General features: G+C 34.5%; 2 protein-coding genes across 4 annotated transcripts; one reads left to right on the top strand and one right to left on the bottom strand.

Annotated features, from left to right (window-relative positions):
* Window positions 1-157: 157 nt before the first annotated feature.
* LOC131151486 (uncharacterized mitochondrial protein AtMg00810-like) lies at window positions 158-8,656 on the top strand. Its single transcript, XM_058102726.1, has 2 exons — window positions 158-304; window positions 8,240-8,656. The coding sequence occupies exons 1-2, from the start codon at window positions 158-160 to the stop codon at window positions 8,654-8,656; spliced, it is 564 nt and encodes a 187-aa protein (XP_057958709.1).
* LOC131151439 (E3 ubiquitin-protein ligase MBR1-like) lies at window positions 1,412-16,707 on the bottom strand. 3 transcript variants are annotated; one of them, XR_009135719.1, is made up of 7 exons: window positions 16,479-16,704; window positions 12,446-13,667; window positions 12,245-12,292; window positions 12,070-12,168; window positions 11,621-11,785; window positions 10,729-10,918; window positions 1,412-1,635 (listed from the first exon to the last, which is right to left on the bottom strand). XR_009135719.1 is itself a non-coding variant. In XM_058102684.1 (6 exons), the coding sequence occupies exons 2-6, from the start codon at window positions 13,640-13,642 to the stop codon at window positions 10,784-10,786; spliced, it is 1,644 nt and encodes a 547-aa protein (XP_057958667.1). In that variant the 5' UTR covers window positions 13,643-13,667; window positions 16,479-16,707; the 3' UTR covers window positions 10,554-10,783. The 3 variants fall into 3 exon arrangements, 1 of the variants encoding a protein (XP_057958667.1); XR_009135718.1 differs by lacking the exon at window positions 1,412-1,635 and adding an exon at window positions 10,554-10,610 and having other exon boundaries at window positions 16,479-16,707; XM_058102684.1 differs by lacking the exon at window positions 1,412-1,635 and having other exon boundaries at window positions 10,554-10,918; window positions 16,479-16,707.
* Window positions 16,708-21,826: the final 5,119 nt, after the last annotated feature.

A 21,826-nucleotide genomic window follows, 5' to 3' on the forward strand; every position in this document is an offset into this window, starting at 1 on the left:
CATGAGGTGCCTGATATCCTCTCTGAGCTGCCTGATACCCTCCCTGATAGGGCTTAGGAGTTGGGACCTGGTTTGACGGACCTGGACATGGACATGCCATGTTGTCGGGCCTTCCACATCGATAACATACATTGCTCCCTACACGGCACTCCCCCGGATGACGTCTCCCGCATATCTTACATACCGGGATGATCGGCGCACCCTGATTTTACCGAGGGTCCTGCCATCTGCTTCTGGTCTCCTCTATCGCGACTTCCTCTCCATGGGCCCCTATTGGAGTCAGCCTGAACACCTTGAGGCACAGGTATCTTCTACTGACTCTGAGCCGCTATACCTCTCTAAATGCCACTCTCAATAATCACAGTTCTGTCTACAACCTCTGTAAATTTCTGAGCACTGAAACCAATTACCTACTTAAATAAATTCTGCCACAGTCCCTCTTCAAACTTTCTCGCTTTCTTCTCTTCATCAGGTGCTAGATGTAAAGTAAAACGCGACAACTCGACAAACTGAGCCGCACACTAGGATACAGTCATCTGCCCCTATACCAAATGCAGAAACTCTTCTGTTTTCGCACTCCGAATGATAGCAGGGAAATATCGCTCGAAGAACAGATCCTTGAATCGGTCCCACGTCACTGGAACTGGAATCAACCTCTGCGTCTCTATTAGATGCGTTGCTCTCCACCAGCGCTTCGCCTCCATTGTCAACTTAAATGTTGCAAATGCTACTTTCTGTTCATCCGTGTATGAAAGCACCACCAATGTCTCTTCAATGTTTTGGACCCAATTCTCAGCCACAATCAGGTCATTTCCTCTGGTGAAAGATGGGGACTTCATCTATGTAAACTGTTCAATCGAACAGTCACGCTCCCTAGAATTCCTGGCCATCTCAGCCATCACCTGCTGAGTGACACTGCGCAGCACAACATCAGTATCTCCTGGAAGGGTCTGGCTTATCTTGCCCAGCATTCGTGCCGTTGCTTTTTAGGTCCATCCTGAAAACAAGAAACACACTTAAGTACTTTGTCTCCTATACGGACATATCCTGTATCAACTCTAAAATTAACTACCCTCTTTGACCTTAACCAATATCTAGTTCTATCACCTAGACACACGACCCGACAATAGTTTACTATGGTTTTCTTGAAATCGTCACCTCAGGAAAAACACAGAAATCACCACGAAAATCTTGTACCCAGACACAGAACAAACCCCAAATTCTTTTTCCTATACTCTGGTGTTGCTTTTGCTGCAGTCTATAGTCTATAGAACCTAGCAACCTAGTTTCTGATACCAAATTGTAACGACCCGCTATTTAACTGAGTTTTTTTTTTTTTTTTATACTATGATATTCTACATGCTCTGATACCATACTGGATTGAACCCAATCATTAACCTAAGTAGCGAGAAGCAGAAATCATATAAACATAACCATATGTGAATAAATACAATACAATACCAGAGTGCTAACATGTTTCCCCAAAATATATACATATCACTGTTTCCCCAATTTCCTCAACCGGTGAGGGGTATACAAAAATATTCCCAAAAATATACTCACTCTCTCTCTCTGACAGGGCAGTACTGAAACCCCTCTATCTGCGAGTCTGGTATGCTCGCTTACCTGAATCACCTGAAAAATAATTCAACACTGGGATGAGCCAAAGTTCAGTAAGACGAAATATGCTATTACTAGTGTGTGACAATTGAGCTACAATACTGAGAAAAACAATTACTATATAGTCATGTATCACTGAATCTGTAAAGCACAATACTAGAAATATAATCTTCATCTTTTACCTGTTGCTTAACATTCTTGTACTTTAGGTTTCTATTCAGAATACTGCTAATATATGTATATATTTTCTGTTTCTGTAAAGTTGTATAAACATAATAATAACTGTAAACTTCCCTGTGGATAACTGTGTATCATGATTTAACCCCTCAAGACAAGGTTGTGCGACTCATAGGAGGAATTTACCTTGACTGGCCAACTAGGAATAAATCACTATACTTCATAGTCTGATCAGCCCTCCTCAACCCATATCTGATGGGGAGTCTGTCCACTCGTGGGCTTTATGCGATAGACTTTTATACCACGTATTATCTAAATAGGTGGTTGCACTCTATAAACTGTATGTAGTTATGGTACCGTGCTCTGTAACTGTATGGTCCAACTAGGTCTGATACTATATAATACATCTCTATATACTACTATCTATTTTACCATGATTCTGTAATAACTGTATAAACCATGACGTTATAGAAAACTGTATCTATATCAACCGTGTCTCTATAATTAACTGTAAATATGTATGTTATGGTACTTTAAAACTGTATAATCATGGTATTTCTGTAATTGCTATAAAATACATTCACTATCTATATATTCTGTAAAACACGTCTCTGAAAATACTGTAAAACATGTTTCTATACTATGTACATATTCTCAAGCCACACAGTAATTTTAAAATATATTAATCATATTTGATAAATTGTATAAATCTCTACTGTAAACAATACTCTGGTGAAACATTTATAATTTCATACTGAAAATATTCTTAAATAACCTAGCATAGCATATTTCCCTTACCTGTTTCCTGCTAAAAATCCCCTACTATAACGGGTCCACCACCCGCAGGGTTCTCCACTCAACATTCTGAAAATCATAACTCCCGAAATAAAACATCAATATTTCTTGACCTACATCATTTCCTACAACTGTTAGGAAGTCAAAAACTGAATAAAAGACTTTATCCTAAATTTGGGATGAATTTCAACTTCGTTTCACAAATGATCCATTCCGGTAGACTGGAAGGGAATTTCGCCAGAAACGTCGTGGTGGCCTCAGATCGTTGATCCGGTGACTAACGGGGCCAAAATCGACGGAAGAAGGAGGAGGAGCCGTAGAGGAGAGAGAGAGAGAGAGAGAGAGAGAGAGAGGGTTTGGCTGAAATTCTGTGATTAAAAATCAGTTTAAGGCTATTTATACTACGAAATTCATCGGCGAGCCGCATCATCTCGTTGACGAGTCCTTAAGGAAATTCGTCGACGAACCTTACCCTTCGTCGACGAAATTCAGAGTAGCCCAAAATCCTCACTCAGTATTTTCTTATCGGCGAAATGGGACCTTGTTAACTAGATCTTGAAGACATTCGTCGACGAATCGACGAATCCTGGAAATTCTTTGAAATTGCTAAAACCTTTAAAATACAATGTTGACGACGAACGTGCTACTGCCTCCTTCTGTTCCTATTTCCATTTTCCTCCCTCTTATTTTTAAAATACTATTATTCTTCGGGTCACTACATTTTGCACATGCTATTTACACACATTTATGCACACACACTTTACACATGTTGTTTACATACATCCATGTACACACACACACATCATCATCCATCCATGCACGCCCATCCATGCGTATTTATGCGCGTACTTACACACACCACGCATGTGTGCTCCTTCTTGTCCATACACACGTACACTCATGCGGTACATCATCACCCGTGACCTCACCCATACATACATGTTCACATCCATTCACATCCTAACACATACATGCAATGCACACACTCACATATTCATGCATGTACACACATATAGCTCACCTCATGCATACGTACATGTTCACATCCATTCACATCCTCATGCATACATGCAATACACACACTCACAATACTCATGCATGTACATGCGTGCAGCATGCATTTACATACACATGCATATACATGCATACAAATTCACACATACACATGCATATACATACACCCACACCCACATCCACATACCTGCATATACATACACATGCATGCATTCATATACACTCACATGCACATGTATGTACATGCACGGAATTTCACACATACACACACATTCCCATTCATGCATCCACATGCATGCAATCATGCACATACCCACACATTCATATTCATGCCTATACATGCATGCGATTTGACTAATATGCACCCATTCATATACCCATGCATGCATGCCTGCAGTCACGCATACACACACATTCACATCCATGCGTAATCATGCGCGCACTTCTCATCCATGCATGCACACACATTCATACACGTACACATCCATGCATGCACACGCATTCATGCACGTTCCCAATCATGCATGCACACACATTCATGCACGTGCTCATTCATGTATGCACACACATTCACGCACATACACATCCATGCATACACATGGTCATGCATTCGTGCTTATACATGCATTATGCATCATTCATGTACTCTAACATGCACCTGAACACATAATCCACGCGTAAGGCAACGCGTGTTGACTAATGGTCTCGACTAAGACCTTAAACTGGTTTTTTTCCTAGAATAGGTCAATGTTTGACCGGTTCATCATTCCCCAAACCGGTTCATGCCGGTTTTTCTCCATTTCACTTGTTTATCATCATTTAAATATCTAAAAATTTCACAGAAAATCCATAAAAATTCAAAAAGCTCAGAAAATTTCTAAAAAATGTTTTTTGACTTACCTTCATGGTTTTTGTCTTACTTTTATTTGTACTATTTTGAAGTTTAGGAAAAATATTTAAAAAATCACCAAAATCACAAAAAATGTTCACACTTAGAAAAAATCCCAAAAATATTTTATTAAGCCTAAAAAATCATTTCCATCCCGAACAAATTTCAAAAACCTTCCGAAATATTATTTTTCTTACTTAGAAAAGTCCTATGAGCTTTTTAAATCCGGGAGAGTATTTTGTATCTTATTTTCTTGATTTTCTATCTCGATCATTGCAACAAAGGGTATGGACTCTTCGAAGTATTGGATTGCCCCGATTCTGAGGGAATACCTATATAGTATCTATTTTGTAAATTTTCTTTGATTTTTGAAAGAGAGTAATTTTCAAAGGCTTATTAGATTTATTTTGGGATAATTTTTAATTAATTTGGTACCGTTCGTAACAACGGGCATGTAGGGGGTGTTAATACCTTCCCCTTGTGTAACCGTACTCTCGAGTCCGCTCAGGTGACACAGATCGATTCTACCCCTAACGGGGTAGCAATCAAGTGTTCTAACCGCACTTCAAAAGGTTAGTGGCGACTCCATCACACATTATTTTTCCACGAAAATATCTTTTTCAAAATCACACATCCATTTTTCCTAATTCGCAGCTGCACTCATTTTGCCCGAGTGCTCTCTGGCGGGTCCGGGATATCGCGACAGTCATCAAAGTAATTGGGTAAATTAGGCCGATTGATAAAATTACTTATTAGGTTGATTAATTAAAAAACATTGAGGTAGTAGTAAGTAGCTTGCAAGTTTGTAATTAATTGTTTTCAAAAATTAGAAAGACTCAATTTTTAAAATACCCAATTAACCCCCCTCTTGGGATAACACCAAAATTCACATTTGGTATCAGAGCCAAGTTTACATAGACTTAACCATTATTTTTGTAAAAGATCACAATGACACACATTGGTGCAACCCCATTAGGTGAGGGACACTCGTCCACTAGACCACTAATTTTTTGTGGTGTAAATTACACCTACTGGAAACAAAGGATGAGTATATATCTTTTAAATGTTGATTCGAAAGTGCGGAGAATAGTTTCTAAAGGAAACCATGTTCCTATGAAAGTAGTTGATAAAGTAAATGCACTTAAGACTGAAGATGAGTATACTGATGATGATTGAAAATTTGTTCAAATAAATGCTACTGCTATAAATCTTCTATATTATGCATTAGACGTTAATGAGTTTAATAGGGTAATGGCCTGTAAAACTGCAAAAGAAATATGGAAAAAATTAGAAGTAATATATGAAGACACTAAGGAAGTAAAAGATAGTAGGATAGATATGCTCACTAGTGAATATGAGACATTTAAAATGACTGTTGATAATTCTATTCAATCCATGTACAGTAGATTCACACGCATCACGAATTCATTAAATGCTCTTGGAAAATTTTACCCTACTTATGAATTGATTAGGAAAATCCTTAGGGGACTACAACTAGTTTGGGAAGCTAAAACTACTGCTATAGCCGAAGGAAGGAATTTGAAAGAGATGTCGGTTGTTGAACTAATTGGTTCACTCATCACGTATGAGTTAGCAATAAATGAGAGGAAGAATGAGCTGAATAAAGAAAACAAAGTTACAGCTCTTAAGACATCGTCTAACAGTTTTAGTGAAGGAAGTGACTTAGAATCAAAAGATGACATGACCTTGCTAACAAAGAAGTTCAAAAAGTTCCTGAAAAAGAATAAGAAGTTTAACAGAAAATTCTGGAACTCGAAATCAGAAAAAGGAGAATCTAGTAAGAGGAAACAGAAGGAAGATCTGCCAACTTGCTACAATTGCAGAGAGGTTGGACACATCAAGCCTGAATGTTCTAAACTAATGAAAGCCTCCAAGAAAAATAAGAAAGCTTTAAAAGTCGTTTGGGACACGCATAACACAAATAGTTCAGACTCCGAGTCCAATGATGATCTAGTAGCCAATCTGTGTCTAATGGCGCATGATGACTTTGAGGTATAATCATATTTCTCAGCATCTTCTTATTATTCCAGTAATTTTAAAAATGAAAATAACATGCTTTCTTATAATGAATTGGAACAAGAATATTTGTACACGCTTAAAATGCTTGAGAAGAAAATTAAGAAAATTTCTGATTTGAAATGTAAAGTTAAGGAACTCTCAAAGTTGATTGAAAAACAGAATGAGTCCCATGCATCTGTGATAAAAGAAAATGATTTAGAAATTGAGAAATTGGAAATAAATTTGAAAGACAATTCTAAAATTATTCATAAATTCATAGAGGGTCAGAGTAACTTTGAAAGACTTCTTAGGGCACAAAGAAATTTCTTAGATAAAGAAGGATTTGGTTTTAATGGAAAGGAAAATTTGAAACAAAAACATCTTTACATGAGTTATTTTGTAAGAGAATCAAAAGCTTATGCTCCATCAAAAGATTCTTATAAATATACAATATGCTTTAAATGTAAAAGGATGGGTCACATAAAATTTGATTGTCCTTTTAAGAACAAAGATGTTAAAATGAAAAAGGTATGAAGAGTTAAAGGAGATTCAAGTACTAACCCCCATGGACCTAAGAAAAAATGGGTACCAAAAAAAGTCACTTAAATGTTTATTACAGGTGTGCTTGAGATCATCCTCCTCACAAGATAAATGGTATATGGACAACGAATGTTCACATCATATGACTAGGGATAAAGCTAAATTCGCATCCATCACACCAAAGGACGAAGAATTTGTCACTTTTGGAGACAATGCAAAAGGAAAGATCATAGGAGTAGGTAAAGTTGGTAATGATCCATCACTTATTATAGATGATATTTTACTGGTTGAGGGTTTAAAACATAACTTATTAAGTATAAGTCAACCGTATGATAAAGGTTATAAAGTATCTTTTGAACATGACAAGTGCATTGTTGAATATAAAACTAATAACAAAATTCTATTCACTGTTGAGCATCATGAAAATGTATACACCACCAGCTTTGATAACTTAACTTCTCAACGTGTGACATGTTTCACTGTTATGAATGAAATTAGTTGGATTTGGCATAGGAGACTAGGACACGCAAATATGGACTTAATATCTAAACTAGTTAAGGGAGACTTAGTTAAGGGATTGCCTAAGACAAAATTCGTGAAAGATAAAATTTGTGATGCATGTCAACTAGGAAAACAAGTAAGATCTAGTTTTAAGAGGAAGAAAGTAATCTCTACTACTAAGCCACTCCAAATGCTACACTTAGACTTATTTGGTCCAAATCCAATTCAAAACTTAGGAGGAAAATCATACACATTTGTTATCGTTCATGATTATTCTAGATTTACATGGGTAATATTTTTAGGTCACAAAGATGAAGCGTGTGAATAATTTATTAAACTGTGCAAGAAAATTCAAAATGAAAAGGGATATACTATCACTAAAATTCGAAGTGATAGGGGTAGAGAATTTAAAAATCAGTGGTATGCTAAATTATCTTTCATACTTATCAATGTCGGTTATAAGCAATCTGAAGCAGATTACTCTATGTTCGTCTAATCCCACGAAACAAGTTTTACCATCATCTTGGTCTACGTAGACGATATTATTTTGGCAGGAAACAACTTGGAACAAATCAATGGGCTTAAGAAATACTTGGGAGAATGCTTCAAACTGAAGAATCTTGGTCTCTTGAAATACTTTCTAGGGATAGAGGTAACTCGCTCCAAAATTGGAATTTATCACAGAGGAAATATGCCTTGGAGATACTTGAGGAGACTAGTTTCCTTGGGGCAAAACCATGTAATATACCAATGGAACCAAACCTGGAACCTAATGAGATGGATGGAGAACTTATCTCGGATCCATCTTCATATCGAATACTGGTTGGGAAACTAATTTATTTGACTATCACTAGACCAGATTTGGCATATGTGGTGCACACATTGAGCCAATTCATGGATAAGCCTCGAACTTCCCACTTGGATGCAGCACATTGGGTTTTGCGCTATCTCAAACAGTCATCTGGGCAAGGAATTCTTTTGTCAGCTTCCAGTGGTATTCAATTACATGCATTCTGTGATGTCAATTGGGCTCGATGCAGAGACACTCGACGATCTGTTACTAGGTACTGCATTTTACTTGGAAAATCACAAATCTCTTAAAAAACCAAGAAGTAAACAACAATTTCATGATCCTCAATTGAAGCAAAATACCGCTCTATGACATCAACCTGTTGTACAATTACTTAGTTAAAGCAACTTTTGACAGATCTTCAGATAGTTTACCCACAACCAATCAAGTTGTATTGTGATAACAAGGCAGCTATTCACATCGCATCTAATCCAGTTTTCCACGAGCGAACAAAACATATAGAGATTGATTGCCATCTTTTACGGGAGAAGATCCAAAATCAAGTTATTCAAATTATTCACATGCCCATAAGTCAATAGCTTGCGGATTTATTCACAAAAGCACTTGGGTCCACACAATTCAACCATTTACTGAGCAAGTTGAGTATGATCAATATCTACTCAACTTGAGGGAGAGTGTTGAGGAAATAACAAGATTTCCATATGAAGATCATACACACAACGCAACCCAAGATTCACCGTGTGGCAATAAAGACCGATATTCTCTCTTGAAATTGGTTAAACCACCAAACACGGATACTTAATTGGTGTAATCAATTTACAAATACATTTCGTTCTAATAATAAAAACAAAACTTATAATCAAACAATATTTATAATGCTATTTAATTGATTGTTGACAGGTGTACTCCCAGTATTATTACATATGCATTATAAATATTGTTTTTAATTTTTTTTTTCTAAAAAAAAATTGATTTTGATTTATGGTGTCGAACAATAATAATTATAAAATCACAATAATAATTTATATGTAGACATAAAAATATAAATTTAAATAAACATGAGGCAAGACTCGGAGTAAGACAAATCATTGTCTTAAAACTCAAAATTGACTTAAAATGTCCCTCCATATAGGTTTTGATGGCTTAACATATTAAAGAACTGAAGATATATATATATATATATACATGTAAGCATCAAGCTTTAGGGGGTTATGCATATTTAAATTAAATGATAGATAAATTTAATGCTTTTGAAACTATTGAATAAATTTGAAATTTAATATTTATGACTGTTAATACTAAATGCATTAGTAATTTTTATTAAAATAATAATAATTAAATTAGTTTATAAAATTAATGAATTAATTTAGAAATGACTTTATCTATTAAATGACAATTTCAAATATTTAATTTTTTATAAAAATAATCCAACAGGTTTTGCTTATTTATAAATTCAAGTTGCATTTAAAACAACTACTAAATGTACACATGAAGCAGGATTTTTGGTATTTCTGAATTAATTTATGCATATTAATATGATTAGTTATATATATACATTAATATTTGAATCAAGTAATATTTGAAAATTAAATTTTCTCATACATTTTAAGAAGTATGCAAATTACTAGCAAAAAATATCAACAATTTTGAAATAAGGATGCCAGTACCTTATAAGTCACATACCTGCTGGACATGAATAATAAAACATAAAGAAAAACACACATCTATTGAAAATATATATTCAATAATTATTTTTCATTTTCTATTTTATGTAGTATTATCTTCAAGAGAAAAGTAGGAGCCAAGGAGATGAACAACGAAGTAAATTGCATCAAATGATAATTATGAAGTTCTTGTCATCGACTTCTACAAATAGTTGATAAAAAGGAAAAAGGTGCCTAAATATGCCCAAATAGTTTTTTCATTTGCTATTTTATCTATTATTATCTTCAGGAGAGAATCGGCACCGAGGAGATGAACAAAGAGAATATCGGTAACCCTCTTAGCCGGAGAAAAAAAAAACTAAATATGGTAACCCAACAGAAAAGGCTCTTATAATTCTAAATTTCCACAATCTTTTAAGCCGTGTTTTTTTTCCCCAGCACTGTTGGTGTAAGACAGCTTCCTCAACAATCACCAACCAAAACAGCCAGAAAAACCGATAAAGGAAAAAAGAAGTGCAGGCAATTTGTTGGGGGTAATTTCACTTTCAAGCTCTTTCTTTGAGGCTATATTGAGTTTCAACTGTAAAGCCAAGAGAATTAATGGGGTTTATTGACAGACTGAAATGAAAAGAGATTTGATAATGATTTATGTACATAATCAAGTGAAGAAAGAACAAAATAAAAATGATGAAAGAGACCTGCAGAGACTTGTACAAAGAGGTCAGTCTTCCCAGAAGAGCCGGGTTTGAATTTTTAAGCTGAGGTTGCGGCCGAAGCTTTGCAGATAGGGCACCAGTTCTTCAGCTGCAGCCATTGTTGTATGCAGACCACATGAAACCTATGCTCGCATTGCAGTCTCCCCACTTCATCTCCATCTGAATACTCTTCCTGCACAATAAACCCATAGAATGAATTGATCCCATTGTACCGAAGGGCAGTAATGCAATGGGGCAGTAGTAATACCAACTCATGTCTGGTTTGGTATATGAGTTGGGCGAGTCCTAGGTTGAGGGAAATTGTCAGACTATGTTGAACTTAGTTTGGTCTGTCTGGTTTCTATGCGGTTGGTTCACACAAAATTAATCTAAATCCAATCAGTCAATGTGGAAAGGAGTTAGGGAAGGGCGATGAGCTACTATGCTGTAGCCCAACGGGGTCTCTCAAATGGATTTATATTTAGATGGATCAAAGAAAAACATACACTGAAACAAATTACATCAGTTAAGGAGGTTGGATTTTTTTTTTTTGGGGGGGAGGGGGGGGGGGGGGGGTGTTGGGGGAACAGTTAAAAACCAACAGCGTCCATACCAAACAGAATTCCTCACCAAGTAATCAGACAAGGCATGGACTTAAAAGTCATGTTTGTTGTGAAGGGCTTCAGGTGCACAAACCTAAGTCCTTTGTTTTCCTCGGACAGGTAACAAACTCCACTTAAGTATAACTTTCAGGACAATTAATGCACGCACATCATCAAGTTGGATTGCCTTCATGTTCAATTTCAGCAAATGTGATCATGCTTTTAATGAACACCAGCAAATCAAAACAAACCAATCAATATATTCAAACATTGAGTAGTGACAGAAAGAGGACCTGACAGATGCTGCATTTAATGTCGTCATAATCCCCACTACAGCCAATGACTTCTGTCTCGGGAGATGCACACTGATATATGCTTCTTCTGAGGCATTTAGACAATGCTTCTTCTGAAAGAGCTGTGCTGACTGTGCCCATCCTCTCTTCAAGATCTAATAATTCCTATTACAGCAGCAATAACCCTGTCAGACACCGACAAAAATACCGCAGGTTGACACAGAAAATATGCTGCTTTCAAACCCATGACAAAAATTCCCATCTACATCATCAATTTCCTCCCCCTTCCCCCCAAAAATATCAATTGGGTAAATGGTTATATATCCCAAAGAATTTGCCAAAAGTAAGTGTTTCCAGAAAAACACAAGCTACAGGAAGAAGGACCAAGTAAAAAAAAGGGGGAAAAACTTATTTTTATGGTATGATTATAGCACAAAACAATAGCAAACCTCATATGACATGTTCTCGATATCTAGTCTCAAGTCCCTATGCTGATCATGGAAGGCTAATCCATTGAGGAACAAATTTGTCTGAAGAATAAGTAATTGCTGCAAGGAAAAAGGGGAAAATGTTAACAACACAAATACAAGTCTGGAGAAGTCAAAAACTTGATGTATCAGTTACCTCATATGTTATTTCATCTTGTTCAATCCTCTCGAGTGCCAACAATACCTACACATTACAATAGAGTTTACTTAAAAACAAATTTAAAATAGTCTCAAACCACTCCATTTCTCTTCTCCAATGCCAACATACATGTGTATTTTATAAGCCCATACGAAAAGACATTCAATTTGAAGATATAACAGAGGAAAAAAAAAATACCTCTGCAATCCCATCCATGCTATAATGATGCATGGCATCCCGATTCATTGAAGTGCGGGTGAAGCCAACCTCTGCAGGACCAAATGACATTATATTACGTACATTCTCACTCCTACTACTCGGTTGGCTGCAAGAATTAGGCTGAGTTGCAGAACTTTCTGCAGAGAATTGGTGTGATAAACTAGGAGCATTGGCACTGCCAGCTATTCCATGTGGAATCACAACAGGAGACACGGTTGATGATAAATTATTCAAATTTCTTGGGTTAGAGAGCCTCACCCTGGCGTTATCATTAATTGATCTGCGAGTTCTAACTGATCCAATATTATTATCCCTGTTGCTAGGAAGCCAATTTCTGGGTCTTCTTGAATCAGAAATTGAGATGCCATGACTAGAACTGGAAATCCGTTTCTCCTCCAATGATGACAGTCCACTTATCTTTTTCCCCTTAGCGGAGGAGCTACTTCCTCCTTCAGGATTAATCTTTTTTAGAGTGTCCTTCCCCCTGCTGAGGCTTGTTTCTGATGATGAAAAACCTGGTGGGATAACATCAGATATTGAATTGCACCTCAGATTTCTTAGATTATACCTACTTGCATTAGCACCATATCTTCCTCCTTGGGGTGTGCTTCTAGATGCCAGTGAAACAGAGGAACCAATTGTAGTTTCCTGGTTGCCCAATCTAGATTTTTGATGAATATTCTTCCGAGGTCTTGTGTTCGACGTAACACTAGAACTCCCTACTTCCATCAGTGTAACATCACCAGAATCAGCATCTAGCAGTTGAGGGGGAAGGCCTGTTTCAATCTTTCCAGAGGGTGATAGTTCCAAAGCATCTGACTCATCCTGAACACTGCTAGATTCAGATGAGTCAGTTTCCATTTGAGAAGGTGTTTTCTTCCGAGATGCCAGGAAATATTTTCTTGAGTTGCTAACCATGGAGCAAGTCCTAGATGAACTTCCAATTATTTCCTTGCCATTTGAGGATGAACGGAATAATGGCCTCTGAGATTTGGGTTTTTCCAGATAGCCAGATTGTGTACTTCTCATGGATTTAAGCCTGCCACTGCACCCAAGGCGATTGCAAAACTGAGCATTTTGGTCCCTATTGTCCGCTGTATCTCTCAAAACAAGACTTGATCCCTTTCTAGAGACTGGAAGCCCACCCACAGACCTTTTCCGAGAAATTTCATCCATGTACACTGGTGTGTAACCCCCTTTCCTGCACCAAGTATATGAATAGTACAGTTTAAGATAGATGATCTAAACTTCAAACTCGAAAGACTCAATTTTATGAGAATTAAAATGCTGTAGTTTCTTTTCATGACTGCCATGAAAAATTACACACTTAGCGTGATTTGAATGAAAAAAACACTTTTTTTTTTATAGTGTATATTAGGTTATCATAATGTATAGGAATCAGTAAAATAAATATTAAAGGGCAGCCTGGTGCACAAACCTCCTGCTGATGCAGGGTTCAAGGAAGAGATGGACCACAATAGCTCTATACTATGCAGCCTTACCTTGCATTTTTGCAAGAAACTGTTTCCACAATATGAACCTATGACCTCTAAGCCACATGCCAACAACTCTATTGTTGCACCAAAGCTCCCCTTCAAGTTAAACGAACGATGAGAAGATAAATATGCAAACATAAAAGGCTTCCAATTCTCATAAATTTGTGTACCTCAAATCCTATTGCAGATGCTATGGAATCTCAGTATGCAATGAATCTTAAATTTTAAACACTACTCTAAAACACGAAAGAAAATTGTGTTTAGTTTTGTCTAAATCCATAGACACAAATCCAAGGCCTAAAATTCACTCTAAAACATAACCTTAAAAATTTCCCTCCATGTGAATAAAAATGTCAGTCAACAATCCAGGAGTCTGGACACGGATAAGTATTTTGCTACAGAAACATCCTATAAAATTTCAACATATGATATTACAGAAGCAGCTTCCAAGGAGGCTGTGAATTACCTACATCAGGATGTAAAGTTTATGACTTCTAAAACTGAAGAAAGCATAAACTACAAATGCATGGACTCTCAAGAGGAAAGAAGAAAGCAAATAAAAGAAAAAGTTCATGAAGGAGAAGAAAAGTTAAGAAGGAATAAATAAGTGTACTGGAACTGCCAGCATGTGCTACACAGCCAACAAACCCAGGGGAAGAACTTTTCTTAGCTACCCCTGCAGAATTTTGTTCCTATTTGATTCAAGAATAGGATTACAAGAAAGCATAACAAAATGATATGAAAAAATAATTGTAAGCAGGCATTTTAGCCTTCAAGCATAAAAAATAAAATAAAATAAAATAAAAAAAATTGCAGAAAGCATTTACAAAATGGTAAAGAAAATTCACATATAGGGTTTTAGCCATCAAACATGAAAAAAGCAAAATTGTTGTGAAGTATGTGTGATGCCAGTCATGGGCAATTAAAGAGCTAAAAAATGAAGAAACTAATGAAATTTTATAGAGTCAAAACTTAAACCAAGAATAAAACTATAAGAACATCTAATATAAATACTAGTACTACTGACTGGACAAGGGCTTGATGTAGTTTAACTCATTCAACCATCAAAATATCCAAATCCCCAATTATTAACCTTGTATATGCAATATACAACTACAAATAAAGAACTGTAACTCAAGTACACAGCTTTTACAATTTTTTTTTTCATCAGAATTAATTTTTTTTCCATCTTATCTTCAACCTGAAAAGCCCTTAACATAGTATTAATCTATCTCATGATCCTATACCAACTGCAATCATTAATTTGATGGATACGGATTAACAAGCTAGAATCTCTAAGCACGGTGTGCATGTTAATGCGATCCTTTATCAATCCACAAAACTTGGCATTGTTAATAAGCTCTTACCATATTTTGAAGCTCACTCAAAAAATAAGACAGCAGATTTAATGCAAATCATTAAAGAAAAATACCTCTACCTCCAATTGGAGAACATGTGAGCACCTATTCTCCGAAGGAAGTCCTAGGAGGGGGCTCAAAAGCATGCAGTCTTCAACATATGGATTCATTACATATATTATTTACATATCTTCATTCCATAGCTTATTTATTGAAAAAAAAATTACCATATGTAATTAAACTTCCATAGTTTCCCCTTTGTTACTGATACAAACTCAATAAAAAACGGATTAAATAGATGCTCTTGGAAACACGAATCTTTTTTCATCACATCACAGCTATAGTAATAAAAGGAAACACGAAAGAACAAGAAACTTCAACAAACTCGATTATATGAACAGATTAAACGTATCTATGTCAAAAACAAAAAAACAAAACAAAAACAATAAGCACAATAGAATTCCCAAAAAGGGTACCGAGAAACAATCAAGGAAGAACGAACAAAGAATCAGGTATGGATGATCTTTCTTAGAAATTTATCAATCAGTCATAAAGGAAAGCCAATACTCTGAAGTCCTCAAGACATAAAGAGGGAACAAAGCAAAGAGTAAAAAGAGGACCCAGATGGCCAAACGCCCTTAACTCAACCCCACAAAGTCGGGTCTCGTCCTTCATTCAGGACAAAGCTTTGTTTGAATAATTCTCTCAATCTTTTCATTGCCCAATTATAATAAAACGCTTTCTCCGTTAATTAAGGGCTCAAAAAGCTGAAATCACCACCCTCTTCCCCGCCCAAAAAATAGAGAGAGAGAGAGAGAGAGAGAGAGAGAGAGAGAGAGAGAGAGAGAGAGAGAGAGATTAAAATCCTACAGACCAAAAAAACAAGATAAAACTTGGGTTTTTGAAGAAAAAGAAGAATCCGTCTCTTGTGTAACACCAGAATTGAATCAAAAAGGGAAAAAAAAAGAAGAGATTATTCTTGTAAAATATTACGAAAACGGATTTTCTAATGAACAATCGAACATAACTTCAAAGGAAAAACAAAGAACGAATAAAATCCAATTCAAGAAATCCAATAAAATCCCAAATTTAGAAGAACGGGAGCGTGACAGGCCGGCTCAAAAGCAGTTGAAAAAAAGGACAGAATATTTGCTCTACCTTTTCCTCTTCTTCTTCTTCTTCTTCTTCTTTCCTGTGAAGAGACCGAGAGGTTGATTGCAAGGAAGGTGTTCGACAGAGCGAGAGAGAGGGAGAATTTGAAGAAATTGAAGGAGAAGGAGATGGAAAGCCGCGTGTGGTGGAGTATATGGAAAGATCCGAAGCTGACGGGAGAGAGTCCAATTTCAATTCCAAAATATCAATTCCCAGCTCCAGAAGCCTCAAGTTGAGTTTTGGTGGTTAAAAGCCTCGATGCTTTTGCCGTCGAAGCAATGAGCGGTGAGGCAATCCCAGCCGTCGGATGCGGTGACCCAACGGTCAAAGATGGACGGCTGTAGTTGACCATCACGTCACGGTCAATAACTCTCAAATCTCAATGGGTAAGTACCATATGCTGTGTACTCGTGGCCGAACCGAACCCACTCAGCCGCCTAACTCCTCGCCTGCCTTCCTTATTATTACTATTTAAAAAAAAAAAAATTACACAAAAAATATTTAATTTTCCAAATTTAGATTTTATCAGCACTAATCTTTTCAGTTTATCCAAACCCTCATGACTCATTTTAAATTTATATAAATAAAAATACATAAAAATATTTAAAAAAATCTATTTTTATTTTTATTAAAAATTAATAAATAGATAACAAGTTAATAATAGTTAAATTTTATTCACATCGATAAAAATAATTCTCTTTATATTTTGCTCTTAAAAATTTATATCTAAACAAAACTTATAGAAAACAAGTTAATGAGAAATTTACTCAATTTTATGAATGATATTTTTATTATTTTTTTAAAAAGTTTAAATTATTTTAATTGTTCAACAAGTTTTTAGAAAATCATTTTAGCCGAATTTTTGCACTATTACAGTATCTCACATCTTAATATTAATTTTTTTAAAAAAAATCTTGAACTAAGTTAATTACACGATCAATGGAATTTAAAACGGCTTAATTATGATCTATCTATATTATTAATTAAAGAGAAAGATGATAAAAACGAAACTTTTAATCTATATTTTTTGCCTATTATGTTTAGAGAGTATCAATTTATTTTTGTAAATTTTTATTACAAATCTTCACTGAATTAGGAATTTAATAATCCTAAAATTTACTCATAAATGTTCATAAGGTATTTATGACATATAAAATTTGTATTAATTATGATGAGGTGGAGAGGAGTGATTGGATTCCGGGAAACCAGGCATCAAAATATATTTATAATTTAATTATTATGAACGCATTCAATTATTCATTTATTCCTCAAGGTGTCATCATCATCATCATTGCAAAACCAAGAACAGATTCATATTTATGATTTTGCCTTTTTCTTTTCTAGCTTTTTTTTTTTTTTTTCCAGTATAATTAAGAGAATGATGATTATTAAATCAAAAAAGAAGCTAGAAAGACACTCATTTTTGGGGCATGATTTATATATAAATATATAAATAAATAAATAATTAAGTATTAAATTAATTAATTTGACAAAGAAGTGCTTGATTCAATGTAAAGTGTTTGTGAAAAAGTTTAGGCCACCGCTAACTTTTCTTTTAAGATAATTTAAAATAAAATTTAGTTACATTTGTCTCCTTTAAATGTGTACTTTTTATCGTAATGATAGAAAGATAGCTTATACTCCAATTATGTATTTTTGTAGAGATTTTTGTCGACTACTTAACTACAGTTTATTTGTCAAATTTCAAACTCTTTATCGGGGGAATAAATAAACGTAAACTGTTATAATCAAATTCTCTTATTATTATTATTATTATTATTATTGTTATTATTATAAAGTCATATACGATCGAAATCCTTTGTGGCTTTTGTGAATTTTATCATTTGTATACTTACAAAAAATTAATGGTGGGAGCATAATTTAAGAAATGATATCATAAATTTTGGAAGTAACGTCTTCAAAAATACTTACGAATTTTATAAAGGTCATCTTTGAAATGAGATTTTAATTGCTCACATTACATAAAAAGTACTTGACAAATTATTTGGATTCACATTTTTCGATGTGTGTAAGTAGGAGATTTAATTGACCTTAATATGAGATGTTTATGTTTTTAAATATTATTTTTGAAGGAATTTCTTATTATTCAAACAAGTATTATGATTGAACTACGAATAAATTAAGAGTAATAACAGAAGGCGCTCGTAAATTAAATATAATTGAAATGAATTCAGTTGAAATAATATGAATCAAAAATTTAATTTGAAAAATGATAATTTTAATGTTATTGATGCCAAAAATTAACCCACCGATCTTGCATGTACATAATTCGATGGCGATCACTTACAATAAATATTAAAAAAAAAAAAATGACGTTGCATTCAAATTTTATGCATAAAAAAATTTATTGAGAATGTTTTAATATGTTTATAATCATTATAGCTTTCATTAAGTTTTAACTGAATTATTTACTCTATTGACATGCAATAATTAAGAAAAAAAAGCTTCATTAACTAGAAATGTGAGTAAAAATATCACGATAACAGTAACTAAAGAAAGAGTAAAAAAATACTAATAGGACAACCTCAACCAAAAAAAGAAAACATTGTAAAATATCTAATTATAGACAACTAATGTAACATGAGTAATGATCATTTAAGTGTATTTGTTGCTTATTCATAATATAAAAGTAATCGATTATTGAATTAGTATCGAATTGTGAGCAATTTTTCACGCCCCGAACCTACTAAATGGCCCGGGGTGTGATGCTATCCAATCACCTGTGTCTGATACTATAATCTCAATCACGCAACGGAAAAATAAATAAACAGCCTTAATAATATATCAGAGTACTATATAAACATCCCAAAAATTTCCCAACATCCAGTATCCATATATATTCATCTCAGACAACTAAAAACATAAATACAACCAAAATCTGTACCCTCTTACAAAAATGTTATGCCAACAAATCCAACCCTGACCTCACTAAGCTCAATCACGTAGAGGTTCTGAAAAAGATGAAATTCATATCGGGTGAGACACATCTCAGTAAGACGGAATAGATTAATACCAGTGTGTGACTATCATGAGGTTTGGGTACAAAATATAATCATCATTTACAAATTAATCCACAATTATGAAATCATTTTTTGTCCCTACTCACACACATGTAGCGTATTTTATTAACAAGAGTTTCCCGAGGATTGGGGTGATTACCCGCTCATACGTAACATCCCTCTGCTCTGATACCTTATGCAACTGGATATGACTACAACTGATGCTCATTAGGGTACTTATCTTACTCAGTAAGCTCTTGGGTGGATAGTTTATCTCTTATTCACACACATTCACATAAATGTTTATAGACAGAAGTTCCCGAGAATAGGAAAAATTACCCGCCCATACAAGTAGCTTTCCTTTACCTTAATACGTTAAGTAGCCCAGTATGGTTACATCTGATATTAATCAGGGCACTGGTTTTTCTCAGCAATCCCTCGGACAAAGAGTATACTTCACCCCAAATACATATAATACAACAATATATAATACATTTATTACTTTACTTTGTGTCTGTTATCTCTATATTATTCATCTTTACAAGTTTTTAGTTTTCACACTTCTTAGTATTTCACATCACATAAATCTCACTTCCACATTTCATATTCACATTTCATTTTCTCTGTATTCCCGTATGTATTCATATATTATGTTCTCATCTTATTCATTGGTTAAACTAACAATTATGCATTTAGAACTCACTACTAGATGGATAACACGTTGTCATGATTCCTCCCATGTGCGGTCTAAAGGCTGAACTTAACCCTAGTCGACTCACTAGAGTTAAATTAAAAAACAACCTCTTCAGTTTGTAAGTCAGATTGACTTTCCCAGACTAGTCCGGACTCTAGGGGGAACTCTACCCTACACAGCAAAATCAACCATCCCATCTCTACACTCCATGAGATGTGTGGGTGCACTAACTCTTCAAAAATCACGGGCAACAATATTGTACATAAACACCAAACCACAATCTACCGGAGTTCTCAAACCATAACTTGCAATTTAACATTCACATTTAACTCTGATTCAACAATCACATACAATAAATATTCTCAACGCATTTTAGTATTTCCAACATCTCATAAATATATATATATATATATATATATATCATAATTCATCGCAATATATTCTTTTTACTCATGTCATACGATTTAGAGTAATACACATATTTTTACATTTACTAAAAATATACCAACTCACATTCATCATTCACATTACTAAAAACACACATTTAATTATCTCCACAATTATCTAAAAAATTCATATTTTCATAATTCCATTTTCGCAACTAATAACTAATAACACAATCCTAGGCTCAAAATCATAGTTTAAGCGGTTGGTTTTTTTTAAAATTCACATAATAAACATATGCTTACACATATTATTTTTCCATTTTAACCGGAAAATTCATAAAATTACTGGCTTAATCTATTTCCCTTACCTGGTTTCTAAAAACTACGCTCGTAGGGATCCCAAAATTAAACTCGCGATGCTCACCCGAACTCTGAATTCATAAATCCTAATTTATCAATTTCACCCCAAATAAAATACTATTTTAATATTTCCTAAACTCATAAACTTCAAATAAATAATTAATTTCCAAAAAACTACAAATTTGTTTAATTCCCTAAATCTTACCATAACATTGGAGTGGTGCCTAGAAAACTCAATTCAAAAATCCGCTCTGTTAGACTTGTAGAGAAGCCCTCCTAAAACCACGTGATGGTTTCAAATCGTTAGTTAGGCTGAAGATTTGAAAGAAATTGAGGAGAGAAAGTGAGTTTATATTACTCTAGGAGTGGTGCCTACAACGCTCCTACGAAAAATCCACTCTAATTGGAATGTCGGCGGCGGAGAGTGGAACTCAATGATATTTTCTGTTTTCCAATCGGCCGAGAGAGAGCACAGGTTCTCTGCTTCTATTTTTTTTTTTTTTTCAATTCACTTGAATCTGAAGGATCCTTCTATTACTTAATATATATAAAATAATATTATATTATTATTATATTAATATATTATTATATTATATTATATTATTTAATAATTAATAATTAACAATTAATTCATTCATTCATTTTAATTTTAATTTTAACTTTTTTTTTTCCAGGTTACTACATTCTTCCCTCAAAAAAATTTCATCCTCGAAATTTGTGAACCGATAATTCTATTTAGATTCTATTATTAACACACCACCCCATAGCACATATTCCAATATACTTTATAACTACAAATAACTACATTAATCTAAAACAAAAAATAACTATTGCTTATCTCATAATATAAATTTATTACCTGCTCCTATACCACATGCAATGTCTGCACCAGTC

Source organism: Malania oleifera, chromosome 3, assembly GCF_029873635.1.
Source record: "Malania oleifera isolate guangnan ecotype guangnan chromosome 3, ASM2987363v1, whole genome shotgun sequence".
Classification (NCBI taxonomy): Eukaryota; Viridiplantae; Streptophyta; class Magnoliopsida; order Santalales; family Ximeniaceae; genus Malania; species Malania oleifera.

Coding starts and splice junctions, on each gene's coding strand:
- LOC131151439 (XM_058102684.1), bottom strand. CDS start 13,642: ATGGATGAAATTTCTCGGAAAAGGTCTGTGGGTGGGCTTCCAGTCTCT. Junction 12,293..12,445: donor GCATGGATGGGATTGCAGAG/GTATTTTTTTTT, acceptor TGTAATGTGTAG/GTATTGTTGGCACTCGAGAG. Junction 12,169..12,244: donor AAGATGAAATAACATATGAG/GTAACTGATACA, acceptor TTTTCCTTGCAG/CAATTACTTATTCTTCAGAC.
- LOC131151486 (XM_058102726.1), top strand. CDS start 158: ATGACGTCTCCCGCATATCTTACATACCGGGATGATCGGCGCACCCTG. Junction 305..8,239: donor CTGAACACCTTGAGGCACAG/GTATCTTCTACT, acceptor AATTTATCACAG/AGGAAATATGCCTTGGAGAT.